Source organism: Argentina silus, assembly GCF_951799395.1.
Source record: "Argentina silus genome assembly, chromosome: 6".
Lineage (NCBI taxonomy): Eukaryota > Metazoa > Chordata > Actinopteri > Argentiniformes > Argentinidae > Argentina > Argentina silus.
In genome coordinates this window covers 19850081-19873991 of record NC_139660.1, presented here as the reverse complement: position 1 = coordinate 19873991, position 23911 = coordinate 19850081, and the positions used below count along the sequence as shown (strand labels likewise).

At 42.8% G+C, this 23911-nt stretch overlaps 1 protein-coding gene and 1 long non-coding RNA gene across 2 annotated transcripts; one reads left to right on the top strand and one right to left on the bottom strand.

Annotated features, from left to right (window-relative positions):
* Nucleotides 1-6210: 6210 nt before the first annotated feature.
* ttc14 (tetratricopeptide repeat domain 14) lies at nucleotides 6211-13820 on the bottom strand. The gene is made up of 13 exons (XM_083671484.1): nucleotides 13692-13820; nucleotides 13172-13351; nucleotides 12876-12997; nucleotides 12596-12795; nucleotides 12312-12396; nucleotides 12068-12197; nucleotides 11648-11803; nucleotides 10619-10690; nucleotides 10260-10379; nucleotides 9783-9905; nucleotides 8911-9028; nucleotides 8111-8217; nucleotides 6211-7869 (listed from the first exon to the last, which is right to left on the bottom strand). The coding sequence occupies exons 2-13, from the start codon at nucleotides 13303-13305 to the stop codon at nucleotides 6858-6860; spliced, it is 2379 nt and encodes a 792-aa protein (XP_083527610.1). The 5' UTR covers nucleotides 13306-13351; nucleotides 13692-13820; the 3' UTR covers nucleotides 6211-6857.
* A 4462-nt stretch (nucleotides 13821-18282) lies between these two features.
* Nucleotides 18283-20995, top strand: LOC310806133. Its single transcript, XR_014554273.1, has 3 exons — nucleotides 18283-18644; nucleotides 20519-20604; nucleotides 20784-20995. It is a non-coding gene; the product is annotated as an uncharacterized lncRNA (long non-coding RNA).
* Nucleotides 20996-23911: the final 2916 nt, after the last annotated feature.

Here is a 23911-nt window from a genome sequence, read left to right as displayed (position 1 = left end):
TATAAGACAGGACGGGAATGAATAAGGTCTTTAAATCATACTCATCATAAAAGACCAATAAGGATAATTCTGGGGAAGGTTACCGGCTTTAAAAAGACTCCAGTGTTGACACATACATATCACATTCTGGGATTAGCACTCCATATGCTATAACAAACGTCCCTTTGAAACCTCTGAATCTATACTGGAGGTGCCCAGCCAGAAAATAGCATACTTAGAGACAACAATGGGCTGGTAAGTACCTTAGCAAGGATCAGTGCAGACAGCCCGAACACACAGTACAAAACAATGCATGCATGGCATCTCTGTGTTGGGCTGTGCTGTTTTCAGGAGCCCGAGCAGGAAAACATCATCCCACAGCATCAGAATAAGGACTAGGCTGGTGTGAAGAGCAGGCAGATCACATTGTATGATCTTCTCTAACCCCTACGGCAGGGGAGGCTGGTGGACGTAGAAATCGGAGGACGGGCTCATTGTAATGCATGGAACGGAATGAGGAATGGCGTTTGATCCCGTTCCTATTCTGTTCCATGCATTACAATGAGCCCGTACTCCGATTTCTACCACCACCAGCCTCCCCTGGGTGTACAGACTGAATCACAGAGGACATGGATGATACAATGACTTATGGTTGCGTTTTATCTTACAAGTGAGAAGCAGTATTCTCAGTGCAAGCAGTCATTCTTAATTGTTTAGCAACAAAATAAAGAAAATATTCTTATAGTATGGAGCACTAATATAGACTTTGTTGTACTGTACATAAACAAAAGACAGTTACAAAGTAATTCAAGTCTGTTTTGAAATTGAAATACATATAACATGTAATGCATGGGAAGGTTTTTCAATCAGTTTAATCTTTTGATATGACCCAAATCAGACCATCAGAAAAATTCAAGCTGAAACGTTATTGGACAAAATGAATAGAGATTGTGTTCTGTCTTTAACAGGAGAACGGGGGATTGTTAAGCAGGGGGAGGAGCAAGACTAATGATTTAACAGAAAGCAGCGCATCTCATAAAATCGGGCAGAAAATCCTAATGTCACTTATGTCTGTCTTTAATGCAAACCAAATGAGTCTGTACTGTAATAAGAAGCTTCCCAGAATTAGTTTCCGTTCGCAGAAAATTGCACAAAAAAAAGCTGGTACTTTTATCTATGAATTTCACTCGAGCATAAGCAAAAAAAAAAAAAGAAAACTCATCCTCAGACATTATTTGGTTACGTTCCATCAGTAGGAGAAATAACATTGTGCAAATTCTATGCATGTTAATGATAAATAGGAAATCCACCTGCTTTCAGATAAAATGAGTTTAATTTCCCCTTGCCCAGTGCCTGGTTGGCCCTTCATAAATTACTTATGCACAGCTATTATTAAAATAGGAGTGGAAGCAAATGAGAAAGTGCTCCTATCTCTCTCTCTGTGCTGGGTTTAGGCATGGCAGGGTCGGAGTTAACATACTCAGCATTTCTCTCTGAACAGCCTTCTCTCCTGAAGATGTCCCCCCCCCTCCCTCCCCACCTCCGTGATGCCACCCCCCCTACTCCCTGTCTGTGTGTCCTCTCCCGCCTGACCCTGTGTTTACCAAATTAACCCAAATCTTTTTTTCAGAATTCTGAAGCGTAATGGAATTTGCAGACTTTTTCAATGTGTTTGTTGTATCTGAACGTATTTTGTCGCCTGATTCAAATGTCACTTTTTGCTGAAGGCTACAGCCTGTCCCCAGCCACGGCTGTAGGACTGATTAAGGAAACACATGCAAAAGGCTCAATGGTTGAGAGATATCAATCAAATGTGGGACCCAGAAATGCTTATTATGGCTGTGTGGACATGAAGACAAACACTAGGTAGGGAAATAGGAAAGGAGGGCAAATTCAGAGCGTTTTCACATGTAATGCATTCATTGTAATCTCCCTCTATTAGAATAAATGAACAAATTCCTCTGAACTCAGGTTAGCCTTGAGCAGTTCAACTGTACATCTTCTTTTGATACAAGTATTGTTGAAGGACATTCTGCGAATTCGCTATCTGCCGCTTGAATTCTTCATTCAATGGATGAAACACTAATTGGAATTCAATCAAACACTTTAGGAGACATTTTGACAGAGCAAAAACTGCAGTCTTGTCAAAACAGACTTAATCACTTCAAATACACAGCGTGGCACGGCCACATATCCCAAAACACTTTCAGGTCGAAATAGTTGTCAAATCAATCACTAATTGTCAAATCAATTGGGTTACACTTTTAAAAAAAATGCACTTGTATAGTAAGGCTGAAATTCTAATAAGCACATGTTACATTGTGATGTTGTATTTACAAGGCCATGGAGTATATCAGTAAATTCATTACACAGCTGAGATTGGGACCGTTTTCACAAATCAATTATTACTATGTAACAACATGTTAGTACAGTTCAATAGTAATTACAGCATTACATAGGTACAGTTCAGAGCAACTTAATGTTAAGCCTCCGGGGACAATGTTATCTCAGTACAGGCCAGTTGCACTGCAGGTTTGATTGAACAGTAGCCTGGGTGTATAAGGCTTTAACTTCCTAATTATCCAGGAATGTAAAGGCACCACTTTCATTTTCTTTTCATTCTCAACCCCACCACATTGTCATGCTCTGTGAATTCAATGTAGTACCTTTATTGTAAAAATGAAAGACATCTTTTTTTCACCTAACATTAATTCCAAATGTCTCATCTCCCTCCACGTTCAACTGATTGCCCCGCTGAAGAAGGACTTCTTACGGACGGAAGCACCTCCTTTTGAAAAGGACTCCTGGGTTTCTCATCTAGGAAGTCGGAAAAGGGGAATGAACGATTCCCAAATGCCAAAATCTGCAGCTTCATCAAAGGCAGTCAGGCCTAGCCCACCTCTCAGTCAGAACCTATGGCGCGGGCTCCCTCCATCTCCAAGGACTGAAGGTCCTTCACACACACACACACACACACACACACACACACACACACACACACACACAGAGACAATGTATTGAACATAAACACATGCAACATGATGATCGTCACCTCCTCTCTGTCTATCAAACAAATGACAGTAACTTAGTAGTGAGGCAGACAGGGCTGAGCTGAGCTGAGCTGAGCTGAGTAGGGCCTGTAGTTTAGGGACTTTATCCCGGACTATTAGGCCATCATCAGCACCGATCCGGTAAGTGCTGTCCTCCATCGTATCGCCCTAGTATGGCGATAAGACTGTGTGTGTTGATGCATGCTGAGCTGAAGGCTTCTGTAGGAATGACCTCCGTGTGAACCAACTCTGTTACATTTGCACAAAGCCAGGTAGTGTTTTTCACTCAGATGTGATGTGTCATGAATAGGCCTTTGCGAGGAGAGGATGAACCAGAGGTCAATGCCAGGTGCTCATCTCCCATCTGAAGTGTCTCTGGAGATAAATGTTTTTACCGTCCTTCTATGGAATCTGGAACAATGGAACTACTGAACAGAAATCCAAACACAATTGGAATGAGACATACTATACCTATACGACATGTATGGAATTTTATTTGACTGTGAACACACATGCTAGCACAATACCCACTTGTCAATGTTTTATTTGTCCCTTTATCTCTCTTTGTTTGGTGAAACACTGTTAATGTTAAGGTAGGCCATATTTGATTTGTAGTATTGTGTACAACTAAGGATAAAGGTTCATGAATATTATGAATTCATCAAAACCATTTGATCCAATGTGTTTGAATGAATCATATTTACTGTACTAATATAATGTGTGTATATATATACAGTATATATATATATATATATATATATATATATATATATATATATATATATATATATATATATATATATATATATATATACGATTCATATTATATAGTCATTTGATTTCACAACAGAATTGAAACATTTCAAGACGTCACACTGACATATAATCACATTTAAAAAAAATGTTCAGGATGCAAGTGTGGACCATGAACATGTAATACATATTGATGTGATATAACTATGTTAGAGACTGCCAACATGTTTGGACAGGCAATTCAGTTTCACCAAATATCCATGTAATTGTTGGCCGTATTTGACAGATCACTATGTAGAGCTGGTGTTGCACTGCCATCCAGTGGACAGTATCAGTAGTGGCGGATGTCAGTTGAGATTCACATTTGGTTATTAATCTTTCACTATCAGTGGTCATTTCTTTCATTTCCATTCCAGCCACAACTGTCCCTCTATATTTTTGTCTATCTTGTAATTGTTGAAATAATAAATATATAAAAAAATGCTAATCTGGTCATGTGCGTTAATGAAAGGCTGTGGGACAAAATGTGTGTGTGGGGTTATACAATATATTTGATATATACTCTAGTGCTAGGTATAGAATGTAATTCTTATGACAGGGGTGCCAACTTTATTAAGATGCCCACTAGGACAGAGAAACCCCACAGCACACTCAGGCCTTGAGAGACACTCAACCACCACCATCACCTTATCATCAGAGCCAAGAGTGCCTCACATGCTCATCAGGGGAGGCTGGTGGAGGCAGAAATAGGAGGACGGGCTCATTGTAATGCATGGAATGGAATGAGAACACGTTTGTTTGATACCATTCCTTATTCCATTCCACGCATTACAATGTGCCCGTCCTCCGATTTCTGCCTCCACCAGCCTCCCCTGATGCTAATAGCCAGAGGAATCAGTTTATTAGGACCCATCAGGACATGTCAGAGAGACAGCCTTGGCAGGGTAAATAGCCGTGCCTGTAAATTAGTGAGTAATAATCTCCTGTAATAAGATGAACTGCAGAAACATATCTGTGATGTGGAGAGTAATGATGGACAGACAAGCTGAAGTTAAGCTGAAAATAAGCCACTTGGGCTCCAAAGTTACAGTGCTCTCTCTATCCCTCTGCTAGCATTGCTGTCTGTGTCCAGTTATTAAATCAGGATATTTGACATGAAGTAGCTTACCAATAAGCCATAGGGTTTAAGTATGTGTGTGTGTGTGTGTGTGTGTGTGTGTGTGTGTGTGTGTGTGTGTGTGTGTGTAAGCGTGAGAGACAAGAAATGGAATGTAGTCAAGTAGCAGTAAGAGATGAAGTCACAAAGCTACACAAGAGAACCATCCGTAGAAAATTGATTTGAATTCATCAACACATTCTTTCCTCAGTGACAGCCTATCAATCTAAATAACCTTAACATCCCTCATTCCATTCATTACAATGAGCCCGCCCTCCGATTTCTACCTCCACCAGCCACGCCTGATTGTATGTCAAGGTGAGCGAATACAGGAAGAGTTGTTTTACCAGCTTCCCTGCAGACAGCACAGTGAGCTGAATAAATTCTAGAAATAAACAATAATATTCACTATGCAACCCCATACAAGAGAACATTTCTTTTGACTTGAGGACTTCCAAGGATATCCATTGACAGCCCTAGTTTTCACCCCAACCCTAACCACTTAGCACACCTGATTCTACTACTCAGAACTTGGACATGTCTGAATGTTCATACTACGAGATAGTTAGTAGGCATTTTCAGTATGTACGGTTAGAATGTTTCACAGTATGCAAAATGTACAGAAATTGAGTATGTATAGAATGCCAGTCAATGGATGTCATACTCAATTCGCCTTTCCATGTAGTATGAAATAACTGCACACTATTCAGAAATTCCTTTCCAGTTTCAGTCCCAGTTTAGGCAGTATCGACATTGACGAATTACCATGAACAACATGGCTGAGCTACAGGTGACCGACCGCTCCTATCTGGGCTACTCAACTACGGCCAAGTTCTGGACCAATCCAGGGAAAAATAATTAGGTGGAACAACCCTTTAAGGCAGTGGAGGCTGGTGAAGGTACAAAATCAGAGGACGGGCTCATTGTAATGCATGGAACGGAAGTAGGGGGTCCAACCCAGTACTAGCAAGGAGTACCAAATAAAGTGGCCGGTGAGGAAATTGATATACAGAAAATTGACTTGGTGAACTTGCTCTGAACTTCCTCAGTCAAGAATCCAATCCTTCCAGTAAACATCTTGGCATGTCTCCAAGTAAGAGGTGAAGATACTGAAGTGTACTCACTGTGCATATTACCAGATAAACAGCTAAAGCAACTATCTGTTGTGTAAAAATGTGTCTTAGTCAGAGGGAGTATGCAAGGGAACTGAAATTCCTGCACACATATACAAACCACCTTGACATGAAACCACAACCAGAAAGAGTCAAGAGAGAAGAGGTTCATCAGCGAGTTTATTGAAAAATATGCACAGACATTGCAATGTAAAGCTTAAGTTATTGCGTGTCTTCTTCAAACTATCAACTAACCAGGACAATGGCACGTTTATACTTCAACATATCTGATGAATCTATTTCCTGCTGATGCTTCACTGACATCTACAGATATCTACTGTTTCCAAACGGAACTATTTGAAGGCTGAAGTATGATGCATCTAACATACTACATTACCCATACAGTTCATTTCCAAGCTGTGAGTTGACAGTTAGCATTACTCAACTGTTGAGGGAAAACACATCTAAAAGGTTGACATTGTTTAACCATATCTTATGAACAAGTCTATTGACTTCCCGACACAGACTTCTGTCAGGCTAAAGGCAGAATCTCCATTGATATTCGTCTGAAATCCAAATTTGCAATTAAGAAAAACAAAGGTTTTATTTGTATAAAAATTAACTGAACTAAGGATATGTTATTAAGGCCATTTATCTACCACACAAATAAGACGTTTCAGAGGACAATGCAAGGCTGATAACGCTAACATTGAATTCATCTTGCTTTGGATAGTCTCTGCCATTACAATACCATCAGGCAGCTAATCATGTTCATGACAAAACAACGGTTAAAGTGTCAATCTGAGTTCACTTTCTCGGCTTAACGCATTTCTCCTTCTGAAACTGAGCGATCTGGCTAAAGATATCCAACAGATTGGATGGGAGCTCTTTTTTCGGACTCCCCCCGGCGTCCCGACGTCCCTGACTGTTCCTGGAGCCGTCGGAGGGGAACCTGTAATCTCCCCCATCAGACCTTCGTGTGGCCCTGCTCTCCTCTCCCTTATCTCCCCTCTCTGTGGCCTCATACCTCCCGCTGTCTGACGAGCGGTGAGAAGTGCCACTCCCATATCTGCCTCTATCTGATCGTCTGGAAGCGGAGGTCTGAGCCTGGGTCTGGGTCTGAGAAGGGAGCTCACTGATGGAGTGGCGGTCAGATTTACGGGAGCGCTCGGAGCCGGCTGACGAGGTGGAGAGTTTCCTGTACCTGTTGTGTTTCAACTCCTCCTGTTGGTCCTCCTGGGTTGACCTCCGACTCTGGGAGGTGTCCCGGTCTCTCCCGTTCTCCTCCCTGTCCCCAGCCCCGGCCCTGCTGTCCTGCCTGCCACCCTGGCCTCCTCTCCCATGGCTGCCCTCCCCTGGCTGGGGTGAGCCATCAGAACGCTCCTCGTCCTCCATCCTCCCTCTGCTGTTGTCTGGAGCCTCAGTGGAGGCTGATGACGGAGAGTAGTGGGACTGTGAGCGTCTGCTACTGCCACCAGCCTTGCTGTGAGGATCACTAGGCTCCTCGGGCCCCTCAAAATGCCTTTCCAAGCTGAGCCTACGGTTGAGGAAGGAGGCGGAGGTGTTAGGTGGGGCTGGGTACCACTCGTCCTCCTCCTCCTCGTCTTTCTCCTTGTCTCCATCATCACCTATGACGATGACGTCCCGGGAAGAGACCCTGCGCTGGCTTTTAGTTCCCCTGGACGACCGGCGGTGCTTTCCCTTCTTTTTCTTACTCTTCCTCCGACCGGAGGTGGAGGAGGTGTGGTTGGATGAAGACGAGGAAGAGGAAGAAGACGTTGATGAAGAGGAGGAGGATCTCCTCTGTTTTCTTTTCATCCTAGAGAGGGGGATATGACAAAGACTGAGTTAGCGGGCTACCAGCACATCGGTCTTACCGATCAAGAAAATGTGTCTGTCTAAACACTGTCTTAGTTAAGCAACTTCACTGACGATTCACTGACATTTCACCAAGTGAAGTTATGTGTATGTGTTTTGGCTTTTTCCAGACAAAAGCCGCGCCGGGAGAATTGTCATTACCATGGTTACCATACCGACCTTGGATTGGTGTGTGGGTTTACCTTTTCTCTTCTTTTAAGATCTTACGCAATTTTTCTGCGCTCGTCTCGACACTCTTAGCTTTCTGCAGCTCCTTAGCTGCTGCCTCTTCCCTCAGTTGAACCGCTCTCTTTAAGGCAGTTTATCAGCACAGTACAAGTAGCACCCGTTCCCAAGACAAAACACCAATAGACAATGCACAGAGGAGGAGGAACCCAGGAGTGCATTCATTCCCATTCATTTGACGGTAGTGGCACAAAGAGAGAGGAATATAGATTGCACATTCACATTCAGGTTTACCATGATCCAGAAATCACAGTAGCAGGCAGACAACAAAAAGCATTTAAAAAATTATTTTTTTTTATAAATTCCCCAGAATTTCCCCAAAAGGGTAAGAAATAGTTTCCATGGAGACCAGGTCCAGAGTACAAACCGTGTCCATTCCGGTTGGAAGGTTGTTGTTGTTGTTGTTGTTGTTTTTCCCCCGGATAGACAGGCAACAATCAGGGCAGCCGGAAGGTCAAGGGGCGGAGTCCCAGATCACAGAGACACGCACAGACACAACACTTCATCAGAATTACAAAACAAACAGGGCTACTCACTTCTACAAACTACCAGTGTCACTCAATGCACATACAGCACTCCACGAAAGCTATGATGGATCCTTTAGTCCGAAGCTCAGCAACAAATGACACTCATGAAAAACAAGATCAATTCTTGGGAGCGCTAACCCAGTAGTGAGTGCTAGAGGCATTTGGTCGTCATGGGTAGCCACCTGTGGTCAACATATAGCGGTCAGATTCCCTGTTCAGGGCCAGCTCACCTGGATTAGCAGCTGGATCTTCCGCAGGGCTTCCTGGGCCTCATGGTAGGAGTCGTCCAGGGTCAGGGCTCTCCTGTACAGACCCTCCGCTGTCACCAGCTTCTCCTCCTCCTCCAGCCTGGGACACAACACAGAGGGAACAGTCAGGAATACCATACCAGCCCCTACTAACCCCAAATGTGTACACTGTGGAGTATGTAGAATGAAGTGATTCTCAGGTGACCAGCACTCCTGTCCAAACCACAGACTTTCCTTGAAACCCACATCATCCCCTAGCTAGCCCCTACCTCCTAACAACCTAACAAGGGAACAAAGTTGCACAGCAAGATTGGCACAAATAACATATGCATGAATAGCACAAATAGGAGGGGTGATTACAGCTATTGCAATGATCAGAATGCACTGTTGCTGGCATCATATGTAATACTCGTTTTTCTTTAGCAAAAAAAAAAAAAGCCAATAAAATAATTAGAATACATTAATTTCACTGTGATGTATTTTTGAGAGGTTTATAATAGTCAGGGATGCACTGCTCTGTTGAAAAAAACACTGATGTTCAATAACCTTGTACTGTGAGATTATTTGAAGGTCTCCATTCTCCACAATAAGAAAGTTAGTGGTGCTTGTTACTGGTATAATCAAATTGGTTATGAGAGATAAGTAGTGTAAATGCATACAGTGGTTTCCTGTGTGTGTGTGTGTGTGTGTGTGTGTGTGTGTGTGCCCATCCCTGCCTTAGGGTTAAGGGTTTTCACTTGACTGCACAAACTGGTTTATGTGGGGCCATCACTGTCAATTCCACAATACAGACACGAACTGAAACCACACGATTGACAGGTGAACAAGGAAGTAGCAGAGAGACAAAGACTTACTGGCCACCTCTCTCCACCAGTGTCTGGCAGAGGTACTTCTTAGCGTTCCTGTGTGTCGGGCAGGTCTCCAGCGCCAGCTCAAAGTCTCCTATTGCTTTCACCACACTCCCTTTGTTGGCATAGCTGGTAAGTGACGAATGACAGGTTTTTGGCCCATATTGCTTAGTTGAATTGTACATTGACTACATTTCTCCAACTACAGCTCAACAAGTTCAGGCTTCAGACAGCCATTGGTGGGTGGCTGGACATACCGTGGGTAGAGGACGATTAGAGATTACATAAATCAAATCCACTGTTCTAGTTGTATTTTCTAACAGAGTGTAATTAGAGGAATGTTAGAATTGAGTGAAAGGTCCATCATGGATGGACTGGATCGGACCTGGAAGAAATCAGGAGGGGCTCATTCCTTTCCATGCATTACAATGAGCCCGTCCTCCGATTTCTACCTCCACCAGCCTCCCCTGGGGGGGTACTCACAGTGCACCACGGGCTACGAGAGCCTCCACATTGTTAGTGTCTATCTCCAAGGCCTTGTTGTATTCATTCATAGCCTGTACATGCCGGCCAGACTTGAAGTGGTCCACACCAGCCCTCACACTGAAACACAGACATACAGTATGTATTTACTTAAAGCAGAATTTCACTCCAAATTTACTCCAAAACTATTTTTTGTGAGGAATCGGCACCTCGTACTAACATCCGACGACAAATACTTGAAACTATTTGAGGTACGCTTTGCATTTAACATTGGTCGACATTGGACCAGCAGCTGTTACTGTATTAAATGTCAAACGATCTCCAAATGTCAACGTGTGAAGTATGTTCCGTGTCCATACCATTTCAGAGCCCAGGATGCAGACTGCTTCTTTCGGATCGTTGTGGCAAAGTCCTCCTCCAGGAAGTGTTTGCTTTCAAAGAAGAGAGACCCCAAAACAGTCAACATACGGACGGATGGAGCTACTGATTACAGGGGGCTAGGACGAGCAGTACTGTACCAATGTCTATGCTTGGTGCCTTTGTTCTGGTTGTGCAACCTCTAAAACAGCAGATTATATGAGATCCAACCTGACAAAGCAGATGGGAAAAGCGTTGTTCATTCCAAGATTTTTTTTTAGCTAAGGTCGGTCGTTGTCCTTTAAGTGTGCGATTTCTCCTTGTAAGAGCGGACACCACATTCAGTGAATCTCGCCTGTAAAGCCTGCATCGGTATGTTGTCTCTCCTGCAGGTCTCCTCAACTCAATGTCAGAGTACACAGAGTCAAGAAGACGAGAAGAGGAAGCTGCTGTAGACTATAAGCTAAAGTCTGTACGTCACAAACCACAGATTGTAAACATAACTGGAGACACTTGTCATTTTTGGAGACAGATGTCACTGTTATGCGTGCGAGCAAAATAAAGCAATCGGAGAGGTTGCTAGCAAACGGTAAATATGTTCTGGTTTTATAAAAGGTTGCAGGTAAGGTCAGTTTTGGAATTTACTACGCTGACTCTCTTTTGCTAGCACTTGGCCTGTCTCCCCAAATGACAAATGTCTCCAGTTTTGTTTACATTTTGCAGTTTGTGACCTATGGGCTTCTCCTCAATGTCAGAGTAGAGAGACGCCCTTTCTCAACTGTCAGAAACTTGATTCCTTGCATCCTCTCCTCCATCCTCTATTCGCCTTCTATTCAAAATGCATTGGAGGAAAATAACTAGGTTCCTCCCCTTAGATATTCTCCTCTAATAATTTTTGAGAAGGAAGTGAGTGGAGGACGGAAGAGAAGGCACAAGTAATCGAGTTTCTAACAATTGAGAAAGGGCCAAGTCAAGAAGATGAGGAGAGGAAGCTACTGTAGACTATTGGGATGCACCCCAGGTCTCCTTACCTCTGTAGGCCTCTCATGACAGATGGAGGTTGTGTGTCACTGACCCCCATCTTTCCCAAGAGATACTGCACTATGGATGGGTTGGAGTAGCCAAGAGAACTCTTCATCACCCTCTGGTAGGTCTCAGTGCTGTCATTGGCGACCCTCCCACTGCGACTGGGAAACACAATTAAAACACAGTCAGTAAAAACAACTATTTCACCAGAGGCTATTGCTGAATCCCAAGTAGGCCCCCCCCCCCCCCATCACCACTCCTGTCGATCTGAAAATATTTGATGGGTATAAGCAAGATGACGGAAATGCTGACTTGTTTATCAAAAGGCAAGATGGAGAAATTACCATATTGTTCATTCCTATTCATTTCCTTTCAGATCTACAGTGGCTGTCGAGTGGCTAGTAGGGGCCAAAAGTCTCCCTTACGTGTAGTGAAGTGGAAGTTCCTCTTTGCTGAGAACACCCAGCTTCAGACTGGTCAGGTTGGGGGAGACGGAGGAAGGCTGGAGTGAGATGGTGATCTTCTCATGGTACCGGTCAATATCCTTCACTCCAGCTGGAATGGAATAGAACATAATGGGAACAGGAAAAACATAATTAGACCATTTCCGCTCAACACTCATGTCCGCACGCACACACTAGTTTGTTGACATAACTAGCGTTCATTCACCTCTTATTAAATCTCCAATCTGGTAGTAAGATAGTGGATCATCATGGTTGCCATTGGAGGGAACATCTCGTATGGGACACAGAGCCTAAGGAGGGAGGGAGAGAGAGGGAGAGAGAGAGAGAGAGAGAGAGAGAGAGAAGCGAGACCTGTTCAGGTGCTCCCACCCATCCCTTCAACACACACCTCAATTTCAACACAAAATCATTTTTGATGTACATCTAAAAAATGATGGGAAGAATCCGTCGGCCGAGTCAACAGTCACCCTGCATGGCCAGCAGTCGTACCGTGAGCTCCAGGTCCTCTATGTCTCTCTCCAGTCCTCCCCCCATGCAGAGGAGTGTGAGGAAGAAGCCAAAGTCTCTGATGGAGTTGATCCTGCCGATGACCACGTCTCCTCTTTCCATGTCCATGAAGAACAGGTTCCTGCGCTCCTCATAGGAGACTTCCATGAACAGCTCCAGAGGGGGCATGATGGCATAGGGCTCTAGCAAGAGGGGATACTGGCATTAGGCCATACACACGGATGTGCACACACACACACACACACACACTTTTTATTTCTACCTCTTTCCTCTTCCTCCAACACCTCCTCCACCAGTGTATTGGACTTCCATGAAGGTGCAAAGAGGATGTCCGCTTTCCTTGCGATGAACTGCTCGACTAAGGCATTGTCCCCTCCAACTCTCCTATAGAGGACGAGCACAGCACACTGACTCAAACTATATGCATTTGCATGTGTTTATAGTGGTGGTAGATTTCCATGACACTATGTTAGCTGATCAAACAAACATTCATTCATTATAAGGAATTATGAGCTCCCCCGCCCCTTTTTTATTGTTACTATTCTCCATGTATTTTACCTTTCAAAGTTGGCTTTGGACAAATCTGAAACAATAGCCTTGAAATCTGGATTTTCACTCTGTTCACATTTCAGACGGGAAAACAGAGATTGTCCGTGGTATGACAGAGACTGCCTCAGTAAATCTCTATCCATGTTCAATTCTCGACCCTTATAGTTTAATTGTAATGAACACAGCAGTCTGTAAAGAGAGGAAAAACAAAGTTATCAAAGTGAAATGACAGCCACCCCACCTCTCACGTCACACAGCAAGAAAGAAAATTAGCAAACGCACCAGTTGGAAGATAACTAGCTAGCTAAGCTTAGTAATACGTTATGTATTTAATTCAATTGTAAAGGTAGTAGGTGTGGACATGAGCTATTTGGCTAGCCTTTTAAGACGCTTGAACCCTTGCTTGAGGGTTTCGTGACGATGCCAACGTTAGCTACCTAGCAAATATTAGCTAGCCAGCCAGCGAGCATAGCTACCTACTGCTGCACAAAGTCGGCACCGCAGACAGTGGTTACAGTACAATACTCACCGAATCCCGGTGATTCAACGCCATCTGCTCCATAATTCACAACCTGAGCAATATTTTCCGAAACATTATTTTGACATAGCTCTAAAAGCATGCTAACAAGTCTGGAACGGAACTTCAATTATAGTGTTACAATTATTATTGTCCCATGAGAAACAAGGTACTGTTACAATTGGGAACCTATGGCAACATTGTTCTGACACAAACCTCTGAGTAATATAGCCTGTGCAACAAGAATCATCATTCATTCAACAAAAATACATAACGACTTTCCAATTGTTACATTATTACAAATGTCCTAAAAAAGTCATTCTGATATAATTAAAACAAGAATCCTGTATGTCTCATTGTAATAAAGTGATAATATGTATGTATGTGAATTATCATTAATAATTCCCACCAAATCATTGTCCTTCCTTAACAGTTTTCCTGACCCCAACCCTCAAGCTCAGACAATATCCTGAATCGGGGCTCCTCTGAGGAGTAATGTCAACAGAAATGTGATTATTATGTCATTGTAGATAATATGTGAAATGACAATAATGCTGAGCTAATGACCACCCTGAAGTTGATGGTTGAACTATAACATTTATTTTTCACTGTCATGTTGAGTTTGGCCCAACAATAACATTGGGATCTAATATAATGAGAAAATACACTGTTATAAAATTGCATGTCAGTAGTGAAAGGCATACAGTATCCCGTCCAATGATTGCAGTGTATGAATTATGAGTCTCAAAAATGGTTTGGGAACCAGTTTTGTGACATTCTTGTCTCTACAGCTTCAGGAAATACTTGTCACAATTTGTCACACAGAATTTCACCTGTCCCTCCTTCAGTTAAAGAGAAGTAAAGATGTGATCAAAACCTACATTAGCCTGTACCCTCCTGAAAGGAAACATTGTTGCTAAGAGACTTCAACATCATCATCATCATCATCATGAAAAGCAAGATGTTTTGTCTTCTACTTTTGACTGGATTTGTCTGTATGTCTGCAGGACAAAGCTCAAGTAAGGAAGTTTAATATCACTATTGTTTTTATTGGCTTGATAATCAATCTATATTTTTTGGAATGTATTGTTTACTCTATGTAGCACACTCTGACTGTAAGGTTAACTGTAAAGGGATCTGTCACAATAGTTTTACTTAATGTGCAAGTGTGCTGTATGTACTTAGAACACAATATGTTATTGATCATTTGTTGTGGTAGCCTAATGTTTGAAAATAAAAGTGTTATTATGTTAAAAATGGTTCATGAAAAGCACAAGGTCAGAAAAACTGGCCTTATATAACCTTTTTGTTGTCAAAGATCTTTTTGTTGTCAAAACTTGCCACACAACCAAGTTGGGTGGAGTTAATTTTCAATACAGTATGGCTGGACACATATACAGTAATATACTGTATGTGAGTAACTCATGATAAAAGGTTGTTAGATCATGTTATGAATAATATCATATCGTACTAACACAATGCAATATTTTTACTTAGCAGCCATAGCTCCAGGTATTACTACTACTACAACACCAAATACAACAACATCAACTACGAGAACTTCAACTACTACAACAGCAGCTCCAATTCTTACAACAGCAGCTACAACTACTACAACTGCAGCTCCAACTACTACAACTGCATCTCCAACTACTACAACTGCAGCTCCAACTACTACAACTGCATCTCCAACTACTACAACTGCAGCTCCAACTACTACAACTGCGGCTCCAACTACTACAACTGCATCTCCAACTACTACAACAGCAGCTCCAACTACTACAACAGCAGCTCCAATTCTTACAACAGCAGCTCCAACTACTACAACTGCAGCTCCAACTACTACAACAGCAGCTCCAACTACTACAACTGCATCTCCAACTACTACAACTGCATCTCCAACTACTACAACTCTATCTCCAACTACTACAACAGCAGCTCCAACTACTACAACTGCATCTCCAACTACTACAACTCTATCTCCAACTACTACAACAGCAGCTCCAACTACTACAACAGCAGCTCCAACTACTACAACTCTATCTCCAACTACTACAACTGCAGCTCCAACTACTACAACTGCGGCTCCAACTACTACAACTGCATCTCCAACTACTACAACAGCAGCTCCAACTACTACAACAGCAGCTCCAATTCTTACAACAGCAGCTCCAACTACTACAACTGCAGCTCCAACTACTACAACAGCAGCTCCAACTACTACAACTGCATCTCCAACTACTACAACTGCATCTCCAACTACTACAACTCTATCTCCAACTACTACAACAGCAGCTCCAACTACTACAACTGCATCTCCAACTACTACAACTCTATCTCCAACTACTACAACAGCAGCTCCAACTACTACAACAGCAGCTCCAACTACTACAACTCTATCTCCAACTACTACAACTGCATCTCCAACTACTACAACTCTATCTCCAACTACTACAACTGCAGCTCCAACTACTACAACTCTATCTCCAACTACTACAACTGCAGCTCCAACTACTACAACTCTATCTCCAACTACTACAACTGCATCTCCAACTACTACAACTGCATCTCCAACTACTACAACTGCAGCTCCAACTACTACAACTGCGGCTCCAACTACTACAACTGCATCTCCAACTACTACAACTGCATCTCCAACTATTACAACTGCAGCTCCAACTACTACAACTCTATCTCCAACTACTACAACAGCAGCTCCAACTACTACAACTCTATCTCCAACTACTACAACAGCAGCTCCAATTCTTACAACAGCAGCTCCAACTACTACAACAGCAGCTCCAACTACTACAACTGCATCTCCAACTACTACAACTCTATCTCCAACTACTACAACTGCAGCTCCAACTACTACAACTGCATCTCCAACTACTACAACTCTATCTCCAACTACTACAACAGCAGCTCCAACTACTACAACAGCAGCTCCAACTACTACAACTGCATCTCCAACTACTACAACTCTATCTCCAACTACTACAACAGCAGCTCCAACTACTACAACAGCATCTCCAACTACTACAACTCTATCTCCAACTACTACAACAGCAGCTCCAACTACTACAACTCTATCTCCAACTACTACAACAGCAGCTCCAACTACTACAACAGCAGCTCCAACTACTACAACTCTATCTCCAACTACTACAACTGCATCTCCAACTACTACAACTCTATCTCCAACTACTACAACTGCATCTCCAACTACTACAACTCTATCTCCAACTACTACAACAGCAGCTCCAACTACTACAACAGCAGCTCCAACTACTACAACTCTATCTCCAACTACTACAACTGCATCTCCAACTACTACAACTCTATCTCCAACTACTACAACTGCAGCTCCAACTACTACAACTCTATCTCCAACTACTACAACTGCATCTCCAACTACTACAACTGCATCTCCAACTACTACAACTCTATCTCCAACTACTACAACTGCATCTCCAACTACTACAACTCTATCTCCAACTACTACAACTGCATCTCCAACTACTACAACTCTATCTCCAACTACTACAACTGCATCTCCAACTACTACAACTGCATCTCCAACTACTACAACTCTATCTCCAACTACTACAACAGCAGCTCCAACTACTACAACAGCAGCTCCAACTACTACAACAGCAGCTCCAACTACTACAACTGCATCTCCAACTACTACAACTCTATCTCCAACTACTACAACAGCAGCTCCAACTACTACAACAGCAGCTCCAATTCTTACAACTGCATCTCCAACTACTACAACTGCATCTCCAACTACTACAACTGCATCTCCAACTACTACAACTCTATCTCCAACTACTACAACTGCATCTCCAACTACTACAACTGCAGCTCCAACTACTACAACAGCAGCTCCAACTACTACAACTCTATCTCCAACTACTACAACAGCAGCTCCAACTACTACAACAGCAGCTCCAACTACTACAACTCTATCTCCAACTACTACAACTGCATCTCCAACTACTACAACTGCATCTCCAACTACTACAACTGCAGCTCCAACTACTACAACAGCAGCTCCAACTACTACAACAGCAGCTCCAACTACTACAACTCTATCTCCAACTACTACAACTGCGGCTCCAACTACTACAACTGCATCTCCAACTACTACAACTGCATCTCCAACTACTACAACTCTATCTCCAACTACTACAACTGCATCTCCAACTACTACAACTGCATCTCCAACTACTACAACTGCATCTCCAACTACTACAACTCTATCTCCAACTACTACAACTGCATCTCCAACTACTACAACAGCAGCTCCAACTACTACAACTGCATCTCCAACTACTACAACTCTATCTCCAACTACTACAACTGCATCTCCAACTACTACAACTGCATCTCCAACTACTACAACTGCATCTCCAACTACTACAACTGCATCTCCAACTACTACAACAGCAGCTCCAACTACTACAACTGCATCTCCAACTACTACAACTGCATCTCCAACTACTACAACTGCATCTCCAACTACTACAACAGCAGCTCCAACTACTACAACTGCATCTCCAACTACTACAACTCTATCTCCAACTACTACAACTGCATCTCCAACTACTACAACAGCAGCTCCAACTACTACAACTCCAACTACTACAACAGCGGCTCCAACTACTACAACAGCAGCTACAACTACTACAACTGCAGCTACAACTACTACAACAGCAGCTACAACTACTACAACAGCAGCTCCAACTACTACAACTCCAACTACTACAACTCTATCTCCAACTACTACAACAGCAGCTCCAACTACTACAACAGCAGCTCCAACTACTACAACAGCAGCTCCAACTACTACAACTGCAGCTCCAACTACTACAACTGCAGCTCCAACTACAACAACTGTGGCTCCAACTACCACAACTGAGGCTCCAACTACTACAATAATCACTACCCCATATGAAGGTATGTTGTATATTATGCTTTGAGCATTATACAGTGCATTCGTAAAGTATTCAGACCCCTTCACTTTTTCCACATTTTGTTATGTTACAGCCTTATTCTAAAATGGATTCAATTAATTTTTTTCCTCATCAATCTACACACAATACCCCGTAATGACAAAGCAAAAACGTGTTTGCTAATTTATTGAAAATAAAAAACTGAAATATCACATTTACATAAGTATTCAGACCCTTTGCTATGACACTTGAAATTGAGCTCAGGTGCATCCTGTTTCCATTGATCATCCTAGAGATGTTTCAACGACTTGATTGGAGTCCACCTGTGGTAAATTCAATTGATTGAACATGATTTGGAATGGCACACACCTGTCTATATAAGGTCCCACAGTTGACAGTGCATATCAAAGAAAAAACCAGGCCATGAGGTTGAAGGAATTGTCAGTAGACCTCAGAGACAGAATTGTGTCGAGGCACAGATCTGGGGAAGGGTACAAAAAAATGTCTGCAGTATTGAAGGTCCCCAAGAACACAGTAGCCTCCATCATTCTTAAATGGAAGAAGTTTGGAAGCACCAAGAATCTTCCTAGAGCCGACCGCCCGGCCAAACTGAGCAATAGGGGGAGAAGGGCCATCGTCAGGGAGGTGACCAAGAACCCAATGGTCACTCTGACAGAGCTCCAGAGTTCCTCTGTGGAGATGGGAGAACCTTCCAGAAGGACAACAATCTCTGCAGCACTCTACCAATCAGGCCTTTATGGTAGAGTGGCCAGACGGAAGCCTTCCTCAGTAAAAAGCACATGGCAGCCCGCTTGGAGTTTGCCAAAAGGCACCTAAAGGACACTCAGACCATAAGAAACAAGATTCTCTGGTCTGATGAAACCAAGATTGAACTCTTTGGCCTGAATGCCAAACGTCACGTCTGGAGGAAACCAGGCACTGCTCATCACCTGGCCAATACCATCCCTACGGTGAAGCATGGTTGTGGCAGCACCATGCTGTGGGGATGTTTTTCAGCGGCAGGGACTGAGAGACTCGTCAGGATCGAGGGAAAGATGAACGGAGCAAAGTATAGAGAGATCCTTGATGAAAACCTGCTCCAGAGCACTCAGGACTTCAGACTGAGGCGAAGTTTCACCTTCCAACAGGACGACAACCCTAAGCATACAGCCAAGACAATGCAAGAGTGGCTTCGGGACAAGTCTCTGAATGTCCTTGAGTGGCCCAGCCAGAACCCGGACTTGAACCCGAACAAACATTTCTGGAGAGACCTGAAAATGGCTGTGCACCGACGCTCCCCATACAACCTGACAGCGCTTGAGAGGATCTGCAGAGAAGAATGGGAGAAACTCCCCAGATACAGGTGTCATACCCAAGAAGACTTGAGGCTGTAATTGCTACCAAAGGTGCTTCAACAAAGTACTGAGTAAAGGGTCTGAGTACTTATGTAGATGTGATTTCAGTTTTTTATTTTAAATAAATTGGCAAACATTTCTAAAAACCTGTTTTGGCTTTGTATGTATGGGGTATGGTGTGTAGATTGATGAGGGGGAAAAAAACAATTTAATACATTTTAGAATAAGGCTGTAACATAACAAAATGTGGAAAAAGTGAAGGGGTCTGAATGCACTGTATACTGTACCTAGATCATCCTACAGTACACAACGGCTTAATAATGTTCATTGGATATTGCCAATTCTCACTTCATAAGTAATTAATTTAACTGTCAATAACATGCATATTTTCTTACAAACTCATAAGTTAACTCATCCTTGTTAATCAGTTGATATTTGTGAATAGTGTACTGTCTCTAACCTAGGTCACCTAGCTAGACTAGTCTTGAATCTTTCCCTGACTGCTGATATCACTCATCCACAGCTCTCACAACGTTTGCCCATGCACAAGTTCAGATAACCTCTATAGGAAGACTAAGCAATGAAACGGTCATTGGCGAGATTGAAAAGGTAAGTTGACTTTGATCTGTCCCTCTGTGTCGTCTGTCTACCTATTCCTATACTCCAAGTTTGTGGATGTGTGTCTATACCTCCATTGATTTTGAATCAAAATAGTTAAGGTTTCCTGTAAAAAAAATAAACATGAAAAAGTAAGATTCCAGTTGAAATCTATTTATTTCTTGTTTCAGTACTTCAGGAGCATTCAACTAAATGGAACCATTAGGGTCACGGTGAGAAGAATACAAGAAACCACAACTCCTACAATCACAACTACTACAACTCCAACACAAATGACTCCAACTCCTACAACTCCAACACAAATGACTCCAACTCCTACACAAATGACTCCAACTCCTACAACTCCAGCCCAAATGACTCCATGATCCACTGTCACTTTGGATCAAGATGTCAGATATTATTATTATTAACTCCCCCTACTACAACAATTCAACAGTGAAGCAGCAAATTAATCAGCCATAATATAACATCAATTTTGTCCAATCAATTAATTGAAATTAAGCATTATACCACATTATCTAAGTATTGTCTTAACTTGTTGGAGGATGCATGACAGCAGTGATCTGTACTGTAGGTATTTTATTCTTTATTTTCACAGTATTGTTGATTTTACTACAATCAAATATTCAATGTTTGAATTAATAAACATTTGTCACTCAAAATATAAAAAAAAAACATTTATTGTGTATTATAATTAAAAATACATACATTGAATGTTAAAATAACATTTCGATCTTTTGCATAGTTTAGATGGATAAGTATGGATGTTAATATGCAATGGATCTACTGGTATGTCATCAAATTTGAACAGCAATATCACAAATTACAGTACATTGAGCACAAATTAAATGCAGTCTGTTTCCATCAATTGTTATGGTTGAGTGTCAGTAATAAAAGAAGAAAGAGGCCATTTGCAAAACAAATAACATTTCAGACTGGCAAACCATTAGGCATGCCATTGAGCAGCCATCAGAAAGCTGTTCATGCCTGAATTCCTCTCTATCAAATCCTGCGTGCCAATTCTCCACCTTTCTCACAAAGTATGCACTTGTACGCTACCTCAAAGGTCTACAGCAGGGGAGGCTGGTGGAGGTAGAAATTGGAGGACGGCCCCTGGGACCCTTACTCATTCCATTCATTGTATTACAATGAGCCCGTCCTCCGATTTCTACCTCCACCAGCCTCCACTGACAGTAAAAGCATATGATTTGGGGGGGGGGTTCTCAAATACACACTCCAGGATGAGGGTGGACAATGGGACGCAGCAAAACAATAGTTATGGCTTGACTGTTCACTGGCTGAGAGAAGAGCAGTCTGTATGAAGGTCTCCGAACCCTAGTGATTCCTGTACTGCTCTCGCCAGCATGTCTCTGAGTGCTGCAGGACTGGCCATGTCTCGGGGGAGGAAGAGTTCCAGAGCGCACGTGGAGGCATGTGGCAGGCGGACACTGGGCGTGCCCGGGTCCTGGCTGTAGAAGCGCATGCAGAGATGACGGGGAAACCCCAGAGGTGGAAGATGTTCTGCTCCCGTGATGAAGGCCAACAGGTCCCCGAATGACAAGGCAGTTTGGTTCTCTGAGATTTGATAAAACATAGGTTTCAATGAAAGTAGTCAAGCAACTGTCATTCATACTTCTCTTCAAATGTGTCTTGGTTTACTTTTTGTGCCATTGAATCAGCATATATTTCTTCCAATTACAGTTGTACGAAATGTACAAGTCAAACTACAGTATATCCAGATTATATTTCATCCTCCAATGTATTTTCAACAACAGATCTGAGACTTGAGGCAGAAACATGACACACTAACGCTCATTACAGCGGCAGCATGTGTAGAAGATATGAATTAGGTAGATGTATACACGTGATCTGAAGCAGAAGCTAGCCAGCCTCGACCTACCATTGACCATGATGAGAACACTCTCCCAGGAGTCGACAGTGGTCTCCTCGGTTGGTCTGAGGTGTGACTCCTGTGGGCTCCAGGCCACCTCTAGCAGGCCTCTGAACTGGTCCAGAGATAGGGGCTGCTGAGGGTCTGTCATGACAGGCAGGAATGCAGCAGAGTGGGCCTTCATCAAGTCCCACAAGCCCCCACAGCTGTTCAGCCCCTCCGTGAACTGGGAGATCATGCTTGCCACCCTGGGAAACAACATAGATTTAATGAGAAAGATTAGAGGAACTTTGTCTATTCTCCACAGAAATTGTATTCATCAATGAAGTTATGACGACATTCCATTTACAAATTACATATTGCAGTCGTTCAATCAAAGCAAGACAATTCAACCTGTCTGATATCATTTTGTTATGATTTGAATATATTTCATTTACAGTTTTAAATTTCAGGCCATACCGACGGGCTCAAGTTGGGCCTGATTGTCTGACAATGGTGAAGGGGCCATGACATTAACTCACCAACTGCCAAAGAGCTCTAACCAGCTGGAGTCCCAAGTGTTTTATGTGGTATTTACCTAGCAACAATACTTTGATTGGCTACAAAATGAGCCGCATCATTTATGCATTTCTGGTGACTAAAGTCACCCTTGGCAAACCAATGATGACAATTTGGGTGACTTCATTCACCCTCGGCACTAAATGAGTTTAGCAGCAGATTACAGTCAACGTTGAAACGTTGGAGGTGTTTATTAATTAACATATGGACAACGCTTTAGCATGTTGTTCTCCCACCTGTGGTAGATGTAGTGCCTTACGACACGGCGGTAGATAGAGGACAGGTCTTTGGACGGGGCAGTGTAGATCCCTGGGAGGCCGCAGCCTGCGATCCACTCACACAGGCCTGGACTCAGATTCTGGACATTGGTGCAGCTCCTGAGCTATAACATACACATCATCATACGAGTAAACTAGGGAGGGATTTTATGGACCGATTGTCAGACTGCAATATACTGTACCAAAACGTAGGTGCAGCTCTATACAGTACATAACATTCTACCATGTTCTAACACTGCACCCTACTGAAAGAGTCCCATGTGTGGCAGGGGAGGCTAGTGGAGGTAGAAATCGGAGGACGGGCTTGTTAATGCATGGAAAGGAATGGAATGAGGAATGTTACCAAACACATTTGATTTCAATCCTCATTCCATTCCATGCAATACAATGAGCCCGTCCTCTGATTCAGCCATCCCAGCCTCCTGTGTATGATAGTACTGTAGGTGAATGTCATGGTGATTTGCAGGCCCCAAGTTCAAATAGCCTGTTTGGAATACGAGGTCGGTGCTAACCACCAGAAAAGCTATAGTACATCAAGCACTGCTCAAGTATTTGAAAAGATTTCAGATGC

Bases quoted from the DNA above. Each gene is read 5' to 3' on its own strand.
- ttc14 (XM_083671484.1), bottom strand. From the start codon at position 13,305: ATGGATAGAGATTTACTGAGGCAGTCTCTGTCATACCACGGACAATCT. The intron at 12,998-13,171 runs GTAAAATACATG...CGTCCTCTATAG, and splicing joins TCCAAAGCCAACTTTGAAAG to GAGAGTTGGAGGGGACAATG. The intron at 11,804-12,067 runs GTAAGGGAGACT...TGTGTTTCCCAG, and splicing joins GAACTTCCACTTCACTACAC to TCGCAGTGGGAGGGTCGCCA.